The 16230-nt window shown below is 46.3% G+C and overlaps 1 protein-coding gene across 9 annotated transcripts in view; it reads left to right on the top strand.

The window, feature by feature from the left end:
• The window catches only part of LOC140502739 (uncharacterized), a 34432-nt gene that overhangs the window by 1027 nt on the left and 17175 nt on the right, over positions 1 to 16230 (top strand). For 2 of the 9 annotated variants that reach the window (XM_072606695.1, XM_072606697.1), the window contains exons 2-5: positions 654 to 1532; positions 2061 to 2153; positions 12831 to 12957; positions 13586 to 13684. In XM_072606695.1, the coding sequence (XP_072462796.1) occupies positions 1098 to 1532; positions 2061 to 2153; positions 12831 to 12957; positions 13586 to 13684 (754 nt within the window). In that variant the 5' untranslated portion in view covers positions 654 to 1097. The other 7 variants (XM_072606700.1, XM_072606701.1, XM_072606699.1 and 4 more) reach the window with 6 other exon arrangements.

The raw sequence follows: 16230 nt of genomic DNA, 5'->3' as shown, positions 1-16230 counted from the left end.
CCCCACCCTTCAACTTCCAGGCTCCGCCCTCGGGGGGGGGGGATTGGGGAAGGAGGCTGCGGGAGCCGGGCGGCTGGCAGCCAGGAGCCCGAAAGCCCGGAGCCCGAAAGCCCGGAGCTCGGCGGCTGGGAACCCGGAACCCGGAGCCCGGAGCCCGGAGCCCGGAGCCCGGATCCCGGCGGCTGGGCCCCTGCTCTGCTGCAGAGCTGCAGGGTAAGAGATGCCCCGGCCTTGGGCCTGGAAGCGCCGCCGCCGGCCCCCGACTCCCCCCCATACCTGAGCCCATCCCGGCTCTGAGTCTGTGACCTTGCACCCTGTCTCGGCCCATTGACCACCCCCAGGCCCAGGGTTCGAGTCTTCTGTTTGGTCCTGGGATCCATTCTTGGAACTCCTCCTTGCCCCTCCTCCCGTAGCAGTAATGATAATACCCCACCTTTAGGAAGCACCTCCAAGTGGGAGCTGTGCTCCCAGTTTTTCAGCGATTATCTAATTGGATCCTCACATACAGGTGTGGGAGGCAGGTGCTGTTATTGACCGCATTTTACAGGTGAGGGCAGTGAGACAAATAGGGGTTAAGGGGCTTGCCCAGGGTCACACAGCCAGTAAGTGCCTGAGGCTCCATTTGAACTCAGGTCTTGTTCCTTGTGTTTCAGAATCCTTAAAGGCTTGCCCTATTTCACCGCAAGATTGTCGCCACCTCATGATCGTCTCACTCTGTTTTATCAGTCTAAAAATTGGTTTATAACCTTTCATCGTGCAATCATCACGTGGTATAATTCTGTTCGTCTCATGGCTTAAAAGGTAAACAGAGCGGCAGTGTATTCACCACTGGCTTGTGGATATGCATTTATCTCTCTCGCTTTGTGAGCAGCAAGCCTAGCGTTCTCAGCTGGCACAAGCGCTTTGTCAGTGTAGTTCTGAGAGCCAGCCGGAGTGGTTTGTTTAGAATACTGCCTTGTTAAGGTATTGTCACTCAGCCCGATGAAGACCGTAGGAGCAAGGGAGCGGGGCAGCAGGTGAAGCTACTGGGAGTAAGTCACTGGTATGGTAAGACACCGTCCCGTTCATCTGCCGGGGTGAAGAGTTTCTTTCTGACTATGGGTAAATATAAGAACTATTCTGCAGGCTTCAAGCTGAAGGTGATTGTTTTCGCAGAACAGCATGGCAACAGAGCTGCGGAAAGACAGTTTTCAGTGAGTGAAAAGTTGGTCCGAGACTGGCGGAAACTAAAAGACAAGTTAAAAAACACAAATCTGTCCAGGCGTGCATTTAGAGGGCCTAAAACAGGCAAGTTTCCACAGATCGACGAAGAGGTGTTTGTCTATGTCAATGAAATGCGTAACAGTGGCTACAGTGTATCCTATGAGATGCTGCAGAGGAAGGCCCGGGAGGTCGCCCGAAAACATAACATTCTTACCACGCAGTTTAAGGAGAGTCGGGGCTGGGTTATGAGGTTCATGCGACGATGGAACCTGTCTGTGCGAAGGAAAAGCACGGTGTGCCAGAAGTTGCCACCTGATTATACTGGAAAGGTTGAAAGATTTCATTGATTTGTCTTGCCCGTGCGCCAGAAAACTTCAATTTTAATGTCTGTTTACAAGTATTCCGTGCATCCTAGTCTTGCCCCAGAGGCAGTTCAGTAATAAATGATTTTTAAGTAATACCTACACAGTTAAAAGGCTTCACATAATAGTTGCACCCCACTTTTTTTGCAAAAAAAAAGAAATTGCCTAAAATCTGCGACAATTATGCAGTGACACATGTTAGCTGAGTGCTCTTGCTCTGCCAGTTAAGGTTTTTATGTATCTATTTACACTCTCTGTCTCCTCAAAGAATACTAGCTTTTCTATTTATTTAAAGCACCACTTCCCTTTTGGCTTTGTAATCATTTGTGCCTTTTTATGTAGAAGATGCTTAATAAATGTTCATTGAGTTGGGGGTAGTGCAGACCCCAGGAGCTCCCCTGAAAAGGATGGAGGGCTTCTTTTTTATGTGGTCTGTGGCTCTGAGAACTGGAGGACCCAGCCAGAGTCCCCTTCATAGTTCAATTTCCTTCCCAGCTGTGCCTCCTGAGAACGCTGCTCTTCCCGGGGAAGGAATTCTTCAAAGACGAGAGAATGGCCCCTGTGTTCCTGACTGCGCAGGCCTGCCAGGTGAGTGGGACTTAACTCTTCTTGAAATGCCATTTCTTTTCCATGTGTAAGCCCTCAAAAAGCTAGGGATCTTGTATGGAGAAGGGAAGACCTTATAGATCATCTCTCCCAACCTACTCATTCTGTAATATTAAAAACTGAGGCCCAGAGAGAAGAGTTAGTAATAACTGCTGGCGTTTCTCTAGGGCTTTACAAATATTTTGTCATTTTATCTTTACAAGCACCCTGGGAGGGAGGTGCTATTATGATCCCCATTTTATGGAAGAGGAACCTGAGGCAGACAAGTTCAGTGACTTGCTCTTGGTCCCCCTGCTGGTTAGTGTCTGAAATGGGATTCTGAATCCAGACCCAGAGTATTGGGCACCGGCTCTTTGCCACCAGGTCTGGAAGGACATGACCACCTGATTTGATTTGAGCCTTGGACCCAAGAGGCAGCTTCTTTGGAAATGCCATCCCCTGGGCTCATGACCCTTTCTTCACCATGTAGCATTCACTCACTCATTTGGCAAGGCACTTGTGGCTCCTCTCACTCCTGAACTTGAAGGTTTCTTTAGAATGTAAAAGTTGTCTGTCCTCAATGGTAGCTTGAAGATGCACAAAACATTTTGTTCATAAAAATTTGTTCGTAGTACATGAAGTCATGCTCCCATTTTGAAGATGAGGAGACTGAGTTTGGCAGAGGAAGAGATTTGCCCTGGATGATGGCACTTGTAAGTGCTTGAGCCAGGTTTCCAAGTAGAGAAAGTCTCCAGTCTTTCCCTTTTCTAAGCCAAGACCAGAGGAGACCAAGAGTAACTGAATAATGTAAGGTATCTTGAAAGTCTTAGTGGAGTTTTATACTTTAGTAACTTCCAAAGTCTAAATGCTACAAATACCCCAAAATAGGAAAAATTAGTTACTTTCAAGTAATGTAAGTTTAATGTAAATGTAAAATTCAACTTAGCTGTCTTTTGACATACATTGCTTAGGGTGATTTTCTAATTTAGTCAAACATATAAGCCCTTGTTGTTTGTCAAGTAATGTCCTAAGTGCTGGGGTTACAAATGCAAAAAAGAAAGATAATTCTCACCTCTGAGGAGGTTATAGTCTAATGAAGGGAGGAAGCTGGAAAGGAACAGGAGGCAAAGGAGGAACAGGAGGCAAAGGGTGGTACCAGACCCAGAGGCTTGATGGAGAAGGAAGAGATGGGTGACCCAAGGGCCTCAAGGGGAGGTTTGGGAAAGAACCCATCTGCCCATCAGTCAGAGGAGTCCTAGGGGCAGAGGGCACTGATGAAGTGTGAGGATCATGAGGCTCCTGGGACATGAATGAGAAGTACATTATCCCTGCTTATCTTTACAACATTTGAAGTCAAGGTGCTAGAGGGAAGCAGATCAACTCAACAGGGTCTTCTCTGCTTTTGAATCCCTGACAGCAGATGTGTTTTGTTACCAGGCAGCCCTTGGCAACCCCTGGCAACCCCAGAGTTCTTTGTCTTCACCACCCTACCTCCCCTGTTCCTGATAAATACCACCAGAAGAAGCCACACAGCCCCATGCTCTCACTGTTCCGAGCAATCTGTTGACTTCCACCTTGGCGGCATCTCTGGGCCATTTTGCCTCTGCGCTATCTCTAGTATATTTCGCCTCTCCACCATCTCTGGTCCATTTCACCTTGGCAGCATCTCTCCAATATGCCTCCTTCTCTTCTCTGACACTTCCTGCACTCTAGTGTAGCCCCTCATCACTTCATGCCTGGATTATTTCAGTAACTGCTGGTGGGTCTGACTTCTTCAGGTCTTTTCCTACTCCAGTACATTCTCTTTTCAGCCTCCAAAGTGATCTTCCTAAAGTGGAGTCTGACCTTGTCACCAACATCTGTGGCTCCCTGTTTCCTCCAGGAGCAAATACAAAATACTGTTTGGCATTCAAAGAAATCCCTTGGAAACCTGCCCCCTTGTACCTTTCCATTCATCTTATTCCTTGCTCATACCTACTCTTGCTCATACGTATATCTTATACCTTGATACATACTCTTTGATCCAGCGACCATTCCTGGCTGTTCCATGAAAAGACCCTCCATCCCTTGGCTGTGGGCATTTTCTCTGCCTGGTCCCCGTGCCTGTCTCAACAGAATTTTGAATGCAGTCGACTGTACCAATGTCTAACCTGGGAGCAGCTGGAGGTGAACTGAGCAGGCTAGAGGCAGGTGTGTCAGGACACAAAGTATCAGTATAATTTATTTCAGAGTGAGGAAGGTGACTTGCAAGCAAGGAAGTCCCCCTTTTCCCCCCAAGGAGGGCTTTGCATGTTGGGGTACAGGCAGTGCTTATTAATCCATAAGTGAGCTGGACTATGACATGTCATTTTTAGGTCTTGAGTAGCCATTCCCATGGCAGGCATTCCTGAGTCTGTTGGGAATAGTCTCCAAGTTGATTTTCTCACAGTGGGGCACAGCACCAGGTTCAGTTCACTTACCTCTTACATGGAACAGGGATTGTGATCAAGTCAAGCAAGGTGATGGATGGATCTCAGATTCTTGGGAAATAGGGGGCAGTACACACCTGGTGCTTGATCAAAGCAATAAACTTTGTCAGAGTGAGATCATCCAGAGCACAAAGGATTGTTGTTATGCCAAGCTCAGGACCCAGCCTGCTTGCTGGGCCTTAGCCCTGGGAAATGGGGAGCCTCCAAAATATTTGTACACCTGGAATACTCTCCTCTTCTCTGCCTCCTGGCTTCTCTGGGTTCCTTCAACTCCCAACAAAAATCCCACCTTCTACAGGAAGCTTTTCCCATTTCCTTTTAATTCTAGTGCTTTCCTTTTCAATCATTTCTTAATTATTCTGTACTTATTTGTTTGCATGTTATCTCCCCTATTAGACTGTAAGCTTCTCTAGTCTCTTTTTACATTCCCAGAATTTAGCACAGTCCTTGACACATAATAGGCTCTTAACAAATGCTTACTGACTGAACCTGACAACAGAGTCTGCATGGGGAGCCTCCTTTTCTTTCCACTTTTCTACTTCAGATCCCTTCATCTTGATCTTCCCTGCCCCCTTCTCTCCTCATTTACTTGGATTTTTCCTTGTAGAGGCTGTCCCTTGTGCACTTGGCCTAATCCCTCTTGTCTCTTCCAGGAGCTTGCAGTCATTTCACTTCTCTGTGTTATCTTCTGTCTCTCCTTAGCTGGTGGAATCTTCCCCACCACCTGCATACAAGCCCAAGTCTCTCTCATGTTGAAAACCCTTACTTGTCCCTGCTGTCCCCTCAAGCTGTCTCGTACATCACAGCCACACTCCTAGGAGAGCTTCTGCTTCCTCACCTCCCCGCGTTTCAGTCTGATTTATGACCACAACACTAAATTTAAATTACTCTCACCAGTGTCGCCAATTTTACTGATACCTTTCTGCATTTTATCACCTGCATCTCTCGATATGTCTCTTTTCTCTCAAAGTACCATTCTCTGAAACTCTGAATTAAAAAAAAAAAAAGAACCCAGTTTGGCATAACCAGCGACTCCGCCCAAGCGATCTGACGTCTGTATCAGTCTCTCATCCCAATAAAGGCAGAAGAGCCCTTTCATATCTCTTCTCTGGGACCAGGCTCTTAGGATTTCCATGACAGTCTCAGAGTTTTCAGTCTGTTATTTTGTTACGGTTGTTTTCATTCACACTGTACTCTTTGTGTGTGTTGTTTTCCTGGTTCTGCTTAATTCACCGTACTTCAGTTGGAAGAAGTGTTCTCAGGCTTCTCTGTTCGTATTTATTACATCTTACAACACGTTAATTTTACATTAAATACATATGCCATATATTTTTTAGTCATTACATGATCAGTGTTCGTCTAATTTGTTTCCAGTTCTTTGGTATCACAGAATGCTGCTGTACGTATTTTGGTAAAGTTCTGATGGAGGAGACAACAGGCAAACAACTATGTACGTACTTAGAGGGTAGATGGGAGATTAGTGGGACAGGCCTCTTGTGGGGGGTGGGATTTGATCTGAGACTTAGAGATGCCAATGAGTTAATGCCAGGCGTGAGAGACAGCTGGGAGGCCAGTGGGACTGGATGGTGAAATCTATGGAGGGAAGTGAAGTGTAGAAAGACTGGAGAGGTAGAGAAGGCCCAGGTTATTTAAAAGCCAAACAGGGGATTTTATCCCGGAGGTAACAGAAAGATACTGAAGGTGAAGGAATGGAAGAATGATTAAATACTTACTGTGTGCCAAGCATTGGGGATAGAGATGGAAGAGTCAGACAGTCCCTCTTCCCTGGGAGCATCTGTTTTCATGGGGGAGATAACTCCCAGGGAGAACTCCCTTGGTCCTTGGGGGGCAGCAGCAAAACAGGTGGTCAGGCTGCCTTTCTAATGTCATTTCCAGTGGTAAAGTGATACCAGTTTCTGATGTGGAACCATTGGACAGGGCTAAGGACTTTGGTGGCCAGAACTTTCCTTTCTAGGTCTGGCTGCTCTGGCTATAGCCCCTGCAGGAGTGGTTTGTCTCCAAGAAGCATCTCCCCAGGGCATCCTCCCAGGAGGATGCTGAGGGCACTGGGCTAGAAGTCTGGCTCTTCCCAAGACTCTTGGGTTCAGTGTCTGAGGGGAGCAGATGGTTAGTGTGGTGGTGGTAGTGGTGACTTGACTTTCTTAGCACATGCCTCCTTTTGCCTCTGAAGTGCCCTAGTGCTTTGGCTTCTCTGCCCTGTGGCAGATGGTTAGCATTTGGTAGGGATGGTTGGCCCCTTTTCTCTAGAAGCTGCTTCCTTGGGTGATGACTATGAGGTCTGGATGCAAGACCTGTCTTTGTAGGGGGTGCTACTCAAGGGTTCCTCTACTGTTTGCCTGTTAGTTGTATTTGGTCAACTTTTGTTGCTGGTGGTGATGAAGAACGAGACCCCCATCCCACATTGATTTCCCCTTTGATCAAGTTGAAGAATGATATGGTCAGATCTAGACCCAAAAATAATCACTTTGGTAGCTGAGTGGAGGATGGACTGGAGCGGGGAGATACTGAGGCCCACTGACTACTGCCATAGTCCAGGTGTGAGGCGTGTTGGGAAGATGCTGCAAAGGGGAAATTGACAGGCCTTGGCAATAGCTTGACTGACTGGGGCAGGTCATCCAAGTTTGGATGTTTGATAGGTTCATAGCCTGAGGGACTGAGAGGAGGTGTGTGTGTTTGGGGGAAAGAAAATGAATTCTGTTTTGGACAGGTTGAGTTTCAGATGTCTATGAGACAACTAATTTGAGATGTCTTTGTAAAGAAGGAAATGTTTTCTTGCGTCTTCTTTGGGGCCAGGCTTGATTGTTGTAATGTCACTGGATTCAGTTTGATTTTTTGTTGTCTTGTACTTTCACTGTTATTTTTTAAATTTAAGTATTTAGCGTTTTATTTCCCCCAGTTTCATCCCAAAACCAATTTTTAATGTTTTGCAAGCTTTGAATTCCACATTCTCCCCCGTCTTCTCTCCCCCAAGCAAATCAGTGTGAATTATACATGTGTCATCATGCAAAACATTTCCGTAGTGGTCATTTTGTGAAAGAAAACAGAGACAAAGAAGAACTCAAGAAAAATAAAGTAGAAAAAGTGTGCTTGATTCTGCATTCAGACACCATCAGTTCTTTCTTTGGGGGTGGAGAGCATTTTTCATCCTAAGTCCTTCAGTTGTCGTGGACTGTTATGTTGCCGAAAATAGCTAAGTCATTCACAACTGATCCTCCCATCATGGCTGTTACTTTGTGCCCAGTGCTTCTCACTTGGCATTAGCTCGTGTAAGTCTTTCCAGGTTTCTCTGAGATCACTCTGCTCATCATTTCTTATGGCACAATAGTACTCTATCATAATCACATGTCACAGTTTATCCGTTCATTCCCCAATTGATGGGCATCCCCTCAGTTTCCAATTTTTTGCCTGCAGAAAATTGCTGCTATAAGTATTTTTGTACATACAGGTCCTTTTCCTTTTTGTTTTTCATCTTTTTGAGGGGATACAGACCTAGGTGTGGCATTGCTAGGTCAAAAGGTATGCCTGGTTTTAGAGCCCTTTGGGCATGCTTCCAAATTGCTCTAAAGAGTGGTTGGATCAGTTCACAACCCTACCAACAGTGCGTTAAAGTGTCATTTCCCCCACGTTCCCTGTTTGTCATTTACCTCTTCCATCTTATTAGCCAATCTGATAGGTAGGAAGTAGTGCCTTTATCTTGTACGTTCTGTTTACATTATTGTAGTCTGGGTGAATATTGTTCGCTTGGCACTATGAAAGTCACTCTGCATCAGTTCATGTAAACTTCCTGTGCCTCTCTGCAATTCAGTCATCAGTTTTACAGCCCAATGATATTACATTAAATTCGTGTTTAACTGATTCTTTGGCCCCTGTTGCCTGAAGGTTAGGTGGGTTACATTTTACCTCTTTCCCAGAGGTCTCTGATTCCCTTAGGGAATTGGGGGAGGGGGACTTTCCTCATCTCTGACATTAGCTCAAGCCCTCCATCTACCATGTTCCCTCAGTTTTAGCAATTTAGACATGCCGGGTACATTTATCTCTTAACTGTCAGGTTGACTTGTACAGAAGAATATTTACTTCAAAGGTATAACTAGAACAAACATATAAACGTTTTCCCTCAGCACCTGGGGGGGCATAATCCCCTTGCTCCTCAGTTTCTGGAGAGGTAAAGGGAATTAGGTTTACAACTTAACTCAGTTCCTACATAGTATATCCCACTAGATTTCAAGTCCAAGGTGCGTCTCTTTGTCTCAGGACCTGGGCTTCTCAGAGCCTCCCTGCTGAGTTCATGGCAACATCCAGCCTGGAATCCTTGGCTTCAAGGTTTCCACGGATTTTGCCTCAGTCAGTCACATAAATAGGTAGAGTCACTTCCCAGTGACACAGCCAGCTAATAGTTGTCATACAGCTCATTCCAAGGCTGCTTCTACCCACGTGGTAGGCCAACATGGAATGTCTCTGTTTGCCAGTCCCTGTGTCTTCACCTTAGGAGACCTAGTTATGTGCCAGGGCCCTGTAACTCCTTCCCTCTTATGTTCCAGGCCAATAGATGGGAGTGTATTTTGGACATGATGCTTGTCCCTAATTGAGAACAATCCTCTGGGGGCTCTGGGAGGTATAAGCAGTGCCCCAGGAAAAAGTCTCAGAACAGTCGATGTTGTATGATCATGCAAAGAAACAAAAATCACAGTTTTCCCCAAGTACAGAGTTTTGCAGATTCATCACACAAGGAACATTTCCCAGAATTCACAAAAGATTACTGCTTGCTCAGTACTGAACATGTATCTCATTTGGTGCTCACACAACCTTTCCTAACCCAGAAAAAGCCAAGGCAAAGAAAATGGGCTTCTCATCTCAGGCAGAAACCTGGTTGTAATGCCAACATGATATTCACAGCGCCTCTGGCAGCTGAATATCCCAGCGTGATTCTGAATCACAAAATATAACAGACTCTCCACATGGAAGACAGAACCAAAACATTTATTCATACACTAGAAAACTGAGTCCATCATAGCAACAAAGCCTCATCCCCAAGCCTTTCCCCTGCTAGGGCCTTACCACAAAGGAACACTCACAGCTCACTGCTTGCTTCCTCTCTTTCCCTCAGCTCTAACTGCTGTGACCAATTTTCTCTGAGCTCTGCTCTGTCCTTCCGGTTCCGGTGCCTGCAGTTCAGCAGGCTCCTCCCACCACAGGCTTCAAGTGACTCAAACTCATGTGACTTAGGCTTATATGTGACTTAAGCAGGTCACATGGACCTATTAATGGATGGGAAAGATCTTCCCATTAAGAAACAAAACTACATTAACGATACGCTAGTGCACAGTGAGCCTTCCAGACCACAGAGAGCCCTCTCACAGGAACATCAGCTGGGAGGTTAAGTTGGCATCATGGCTGCTGTTAGAGAAGAAAGTTACTCTGGGTGAGAACAGCCATCACCTCATTTTACAGCTGAGGGGAGCTGATTGGCTAGCCCAGGCTTGCACAGCTAATGAGGCCCTGAGGCCAGTACTCTGCTCACTGAGCCATTCTTGTGACCTCATTGGCTGTCTCCAGGAAGATGACTCCCACATCTGGAGGCCTGGCTCTTTTTTCTTTTTTTCCACTTTTTAAACATTTCTTATTTCAAGTTTTGAGTTCCAAATTCTATTCCTACTTCCTTTTCCTCTCTCCTCCCTAAGACAGTAAGCAGTCAGATACAGGTTATACATGTGCAATTATGTATAACATTTCCATATCAGTCATTTTGTACAAGAGGACTCAAAAGAAAAAGAATGAGGAGAAGAAAGTGAAAAGTAGCCTGCTTCGGTCTGTATTCGTACAGTATCAGTTCTTTCTCTGGAGATAGATAGTTGGCCTCGCCATTTGTCCTTTGGGATTGTCGCGAATCTTTGTATTGCTGAGAACAGCTAAGTCATTCCCAGCTGATTACTGTTACAGTGTTGTGGCTCCTGTGTACAACATCCTCCTGGTTCTGCTCACTTCACTCTGTATCGGTTCATGGAAGTCTTTCCGGGTTTTTCTGAAACCATCCTTCTTGTCATTTCTCACAGCACAGTGATATTTTATGACAATCACATACCACAGCTTGTTCATCCATTCTCTAATTAATGGGCATCCCTGCTATTTCCAATTCTTAGGCATCACAAAAAGAGCTGCTACAAATATGTTTGTACAAATGGGTCCTTTTCTATTTTTTTTATGTCTTTGGGATATAAATTGAGTAGGTCAAATTGAGCAGGGCAGATAGATTGCTGGGTCAGTGTGTATGCACAGCGTACGCCCGGTTCTGTTCTGCTAAGCTCTGGTCTGTATCACCAGTGACCTACTGTGTATTTCAAACTAGATGTCCCAGGACTATGTCAGACTCAGCCTCTCTGCAGCCTTTAACACTGCTGATTCCCTTTTCTTCCTTTTAGGGGCGCAGCATCTCCTGCCTCTCTGACCTCTCCTTGGCCTTGCTAACTCACTTTGGGTGTCTTGGGTCCCCTTGCTGTTCCTTGAGTGCCCTGTCTCCTAACTCCTCCCCCATCTTCTCACCTCCCCCTCATCTTACTTCCCCTCTCCCTTCATCTTAACCTCCTCTCTCCCCTCATCATATCATCTGCCTCTTCCCTGTTGTATCAGCAAGGGCCCTGACAAACACAGGCGGGCCTACTATCACAGGTGCTTTGATCTGCTTCTCTAAAAGGAAAAACTTTTGAGGGGTCAACAATCACTTGAAAAGTCAGCACCCTGAACTTCAGGGAAAATATAGAGAAATCAAAATCAACAGATAGGGCTTCCAGGTGCCTGACATAAGCAATACATACATCATAGACCAACAGACAGATCCAGCTGATTGACCATTATATACATGCATAGTTACCAGAGAGAGAAGCACCAACTTGTGGGTTTTCAAAGCCAGGGGGCTCCTTAGCAGCTGCTCAAAGTCTTGTCTGGCCAAACAAGCATTTCTAATGAGTAAGCCCCAAAGTAAACCTCACCTCAGAGTATATATACATTTTTCAGAGCCAGAGAGCATCCCTACCCTTGAGAAGCAGTGCCTCAACAAAAAGTGTGGACCCTCTTACAAGTCTTCCCTAATCAGACTCCCCTTAATGGGCAGGCCTGTTCATGGATGCGGAGGAGCTTTAATCACGTTAAAATAATTAACGGTACAAATACATGTACTGTGTCTAGTTTCTAGTTCTGATGGTCTGGCCACATTGTTTGAATGCAAAATGTACACTTGCCAAAAAGACTATTTTATGGAGAACGCCGAACTTTGGATTTGACTGTGCAGCATGGGAGACACTGGCATAGGACTGCTCAGCATGGCGTGCCCGCATCAGAAAGGGTGCTGTGCTCTGTGAACAAAGCTGAATTGAAATAGCACAAAGTAAATGCAGGATGCGCAAATTTGGAATATCCACCCCAAATATTCACATGGACTCTCTGTGCCCATCCTGGGGTAGAGCATTCCAAGCTCCTATTGGTCTGATCAGCCACAATGAGACACACTGAAATTTCACTTATCATGGTGATGCCATTTTGGTCGCCTTGGAAGACAAAGGACAACAACCAACCCTTTCTAGTTAAAGACTGTTGATTAATTCAATCAGAGGCACTTGATTGTACTAAATAAAAACAGCAAAAGATCCTACTTTGCTTGTGATCACACCCTTCCCCTCCCCCTCCCTGCTCATCTCACCACTCTCGCCCCTCACTCCTCCTCCCCCTTCACCTCCTCCTCATCTCCTCACCTTCCTCTGTCCCCCATCTCATCTCCCTCATTCCCCCTTTTATCTCAGCCTCCTGGCTTCCCTACCTTCCTTCAAGACTCAGCTCAGTTCTCATCCTCAGATTTGCAGTTTTCCTACCCCAACTCTTCCCTCTTCTCAGTGCCCAATGCCTTCCCTCTGAGGTTCTGTCTACTTCCACTGTCTGTGTCATGTCTGTCCACAGTAGTTTGCATGTGGTCTGCCCCATTACTGGGCAATTTCCTTGAGGGCAGGGACTGTGTGTCTTTGTAGGCCCAGTACTTCACACAGTGCTGGGCACACCTTAAGAGCTTATTGAATGTCAGACTTGGCACAGTTGGACGCGTGAATGGGATGAGAGCCACTCTCAGAATCCCTGCCAATTTCCCTTTCCTCCCAAGTCCATCAAGGCAATAATCCCTGGGTAGACACAAGTGTATCTGTTGTTTCAGGAGTCAGTGACATTCAGGGATGTGACTGTGGACTTCACCCAGGAGGAGTGGAGGCACCTGAACCCTTCTCAGAAGGAGCTGTACCGGGAGGTCATGCTGGAGAACTACTGGAACCTGGTGTGCCTGGGTAAGGAGGCTCCCTGGGACCCATAGTCTGTCCTTGCCATCTTCCCTTTAAGGTAAAGCTCAGTGAGTGTATTGAGCATCAGGTAATTGTTATTTGGCCCAGAGAAATAAGATGTTGGTCTTTGGTTATTAAGCCCTTTGTGCCTAAGAGGAGAACACATGGGATCATAGATTTGTAACTGGAAGAGATGTTTGAGGCCTCATTGTGAAGACAAGATTGTGAGTACCAGAGAGATCAAGTGAGCTGTCCTGGCCAGAGAAGCTGGATGGCATTTCCTATCACAGCACCCCACTGGCATCCTGTTCACCCTGGGGCCCCTGAGCTGTACTCTCCCTATTGCCAAGGCTTCACCTGGAGTTCTCTTACTCTTACACACTCTCTTACTCTTGATAGGCCATTGGTCTCATGCACTCCTTTCTTTTCTGAACCCAAATCCATTCTGTGGCACATTTCCCATAATTCTGAGTAATACTGTTTAGTGTCTCCTTCAGAGTTGATGGGCCTTGTCCTCCCATTGTCCTCCTAGTGCCCTCTGGGTCTCTGGTGCAGGGCCATATTGTCCAGCAGAGAGGCAGGTGGGACTGATGGTGAGTTATCCCCATGACTCTTTCCTATTTCCAATGAACAGGACTTACAGTTTCCAAACCAGAGGTGATTGACCAGCTGGAGCGAGGGGAGGCACCATGGATGCCAGAGGGAGACTCCCCAGGGAGCAGCCACTGTGTGGGTGAGTGAGGTGTATTGCACGAGTGAGCGTTGCTGGGGCCTGACTGGAAGTGACTCCTCCAGCCCTGCAGACATGGGTAGAAATGCTTGCCAGGTTATTTGGTAGGCCTCAGTCCCAGGAGAGTAGGAAGCTCTCTCTCCTACTTTGACTTGGATTTAGTTTTTAGTGTCCATTTTTTCAGTTTTAATCCAGCAAGTATTTACACCTACTATGTGCTAGGCCCTGAGGACACAAGTGTAAAGAAGGAAACATTTCCTCCTCTTGATAACCCTGCATTTGCATAGGAAAGAAGACAAGTCCGTGTAAAAATAACAGACAACATCTCATGTGAAGAAACACAAATGTGTACAAACCAGCACTTGGGGGATCAGGAAAGGCTTCATATAGAAAATGATGCTTGAGCTTTATGTTAAAGGAAGAGAAGATTTTCTGAAGCATTGGCATATTGACCAGCCCCAGTAAAGGCATGGAGGTTGTATGTGAGGAAGGCCGGTTCAACTGGATTGTGGAGTCATATTCGAGAGACATCATGGATGTAGAAACGGCAAGTGACAGATGTGGGGGGTGAAGGAGACGATGAGTCTTGGAGATGGGGAGGTGGTAGTGCCTTCAGTGGGAGGAGTGAAGTCTGGAAAAGGGAGGCTGTTTGGGGGAAGATAGTAACTTGAGTGTGGCCAGTCATGTTTTTTGGCCAACTCCAGTCTTTCCCCAGAGGTTATCTCCAAGGTACCCTGTACACATTTGCTTACATGTTGTCTTCCCCGTTAGGTTGAGCTTTGACCATTCCCTGAGGAATGGTCCTCCCCCTTGGTTTCTAGTATTTTTCTACCTCAGACATAGAGTATAAGCATATGCTGGTATATATTGGAACTTTGGATCTGTCTTTGACTTCCTGAGTGTCCATACTCCATTTTGGGATCACTGATTTAAGGGTAAGGATAGTTGAGTCACTTTTCCTTCACATTTGAAATAATATATTTGAAAACCAGAACTTTGGACCACTTCTCTGGCCCTCCCAGAGGCCTGTCTTCCAGAGCTCTTCTTCCACTGAGTGAAGAAGCGAGTTGATATTCCTCAGCTTTTGTTTCCGTTGGGCAAAACTACACTATATAAAGACCAAAGCCAGGCCACATCTTTGAGACTAAAACATAGGAGACAGCGATCTGGAAAGCAAAGTACTGGAAACAAAGTGGGTGCCTGTTACCTGGGGAATGGCTAGAAAAATGATCGTTCATGAATGTCAAGTAATATTATTGCATCACAGCGAGTAAAAGGGGTGATTTAAGAGAAACCTGCAAAGACTTTTTGAACTGATGCAGAGGAAAATGCAGAACCAAGGAACAGTGCACACAGTGAATACAGGAATGTAAAGGAAACACCTTAGGAAGATTCAGTGACATACCCAGCTGTGGCTTCCAGTACAGGCCACTTGGCAGAGAGGTGGTGGTCTGTACAGACATTGTCAGGTGAAAAGGTATGGCAGCAGTTATCTGGGACCACAGAGGGCTAGGAAGGTGGCTGTAGTCAGTTTACCAGAGGAAAGAAAGGGGCATCCATGATCCAGGGAAACAGTCCACACTGAAGGGAATTGGGAGGGGACCCAGCAGGTCGGCTTAATCTGCATAGTCAACATTGAGTTCCTCACTTGTCAGCAGTCAGCAGGACATTCAGTCAAGTCCTCATTTGTAGCAGTCCTGACTTCCGTGGTATAAATATTTGCCTGAAAACTTCACCGGCAGCTCTCTGGAGCCAGTGCAGCCCTAACAGACCAAGAGGGCCTGTGTCTTGGTTCAGACCCTCATCATCTCTTACCTGTACTGGACCTCCTGGCCTCAGTGTCTCCATCCTCTGCAGAGCTGCCAGATTTTTAGGAGGAGCTCGTGGGTGAGGCAGGAATAAAAGCCCTCAATGGACCAGGACTTGGGCAGCATCCTCCTGGGTGTACCAACTGAGCCCACACCTGTGTAGCCCTATGGTCCTGCTGTGCTGAAGGCGTATGGTGGAATGTGACCCCCCAGTGGAGAACCCACATCTCTGGGTTTCTGCTCTGAGTTATGGTTGTTCTTTCTGGCACATTCACAGGGACTCAGTCAGCAAGTGTTCTTGTCCATAATCCTTCTCAGTTACAAAAGCATTGGGGTTAGAAAGTTTGCCATCTTGTCTACCAGGATTAACTGAAGTTTATACTTACTTGGTTATGATCAGTGGAGCCTTGCTTCCTTACCTAATGGTGCACTGACTAAACCAGTTGTTGAGTACATAGGAGAGTCACTTCTGTCACAACCTGGCAGTCCTCATGCATGGCTGTGTCACCCTGCACTCACAGATTTTCAGTGGATTCTCTGGAATAAACCACAAGATCCTCAAGTCAGAATGTTAAGCTCTCCACAGTCTGTTTTCTATTTAGGTGCCCAGTCTCATCTCAGATTACTCTGTCAGAAACTGGCCTGGTATCCATTCCCCATACATGCCATTGCATTGTCTCCAGGGCCTGGAATGCCCTCCCCCGTCACCTCCCCTAATTTGAATCCTTAGCATCCATCAAA

Source organism: Notamacropus eugenii, chromosome 4 (genome assembly GCF_028372415.1).
Source record: "Notamacropus eugenii isolate mMacEug1 chromosome 4, mMacEug1.pri_v2, whole genome shotgun sequence".
NCBI classification, from domain to species: domain Eukaryota; kingdom Metazoa; phylum Chordata; class Mammalia; order Diprotodontia; family Macropodidae; genus Notamacropus; species Notamacropus eugenii.
Note: the sequence above shows the minus strand (reverse complement) of the source record. Positions and strands in the feature narration are given on the sequence as shown.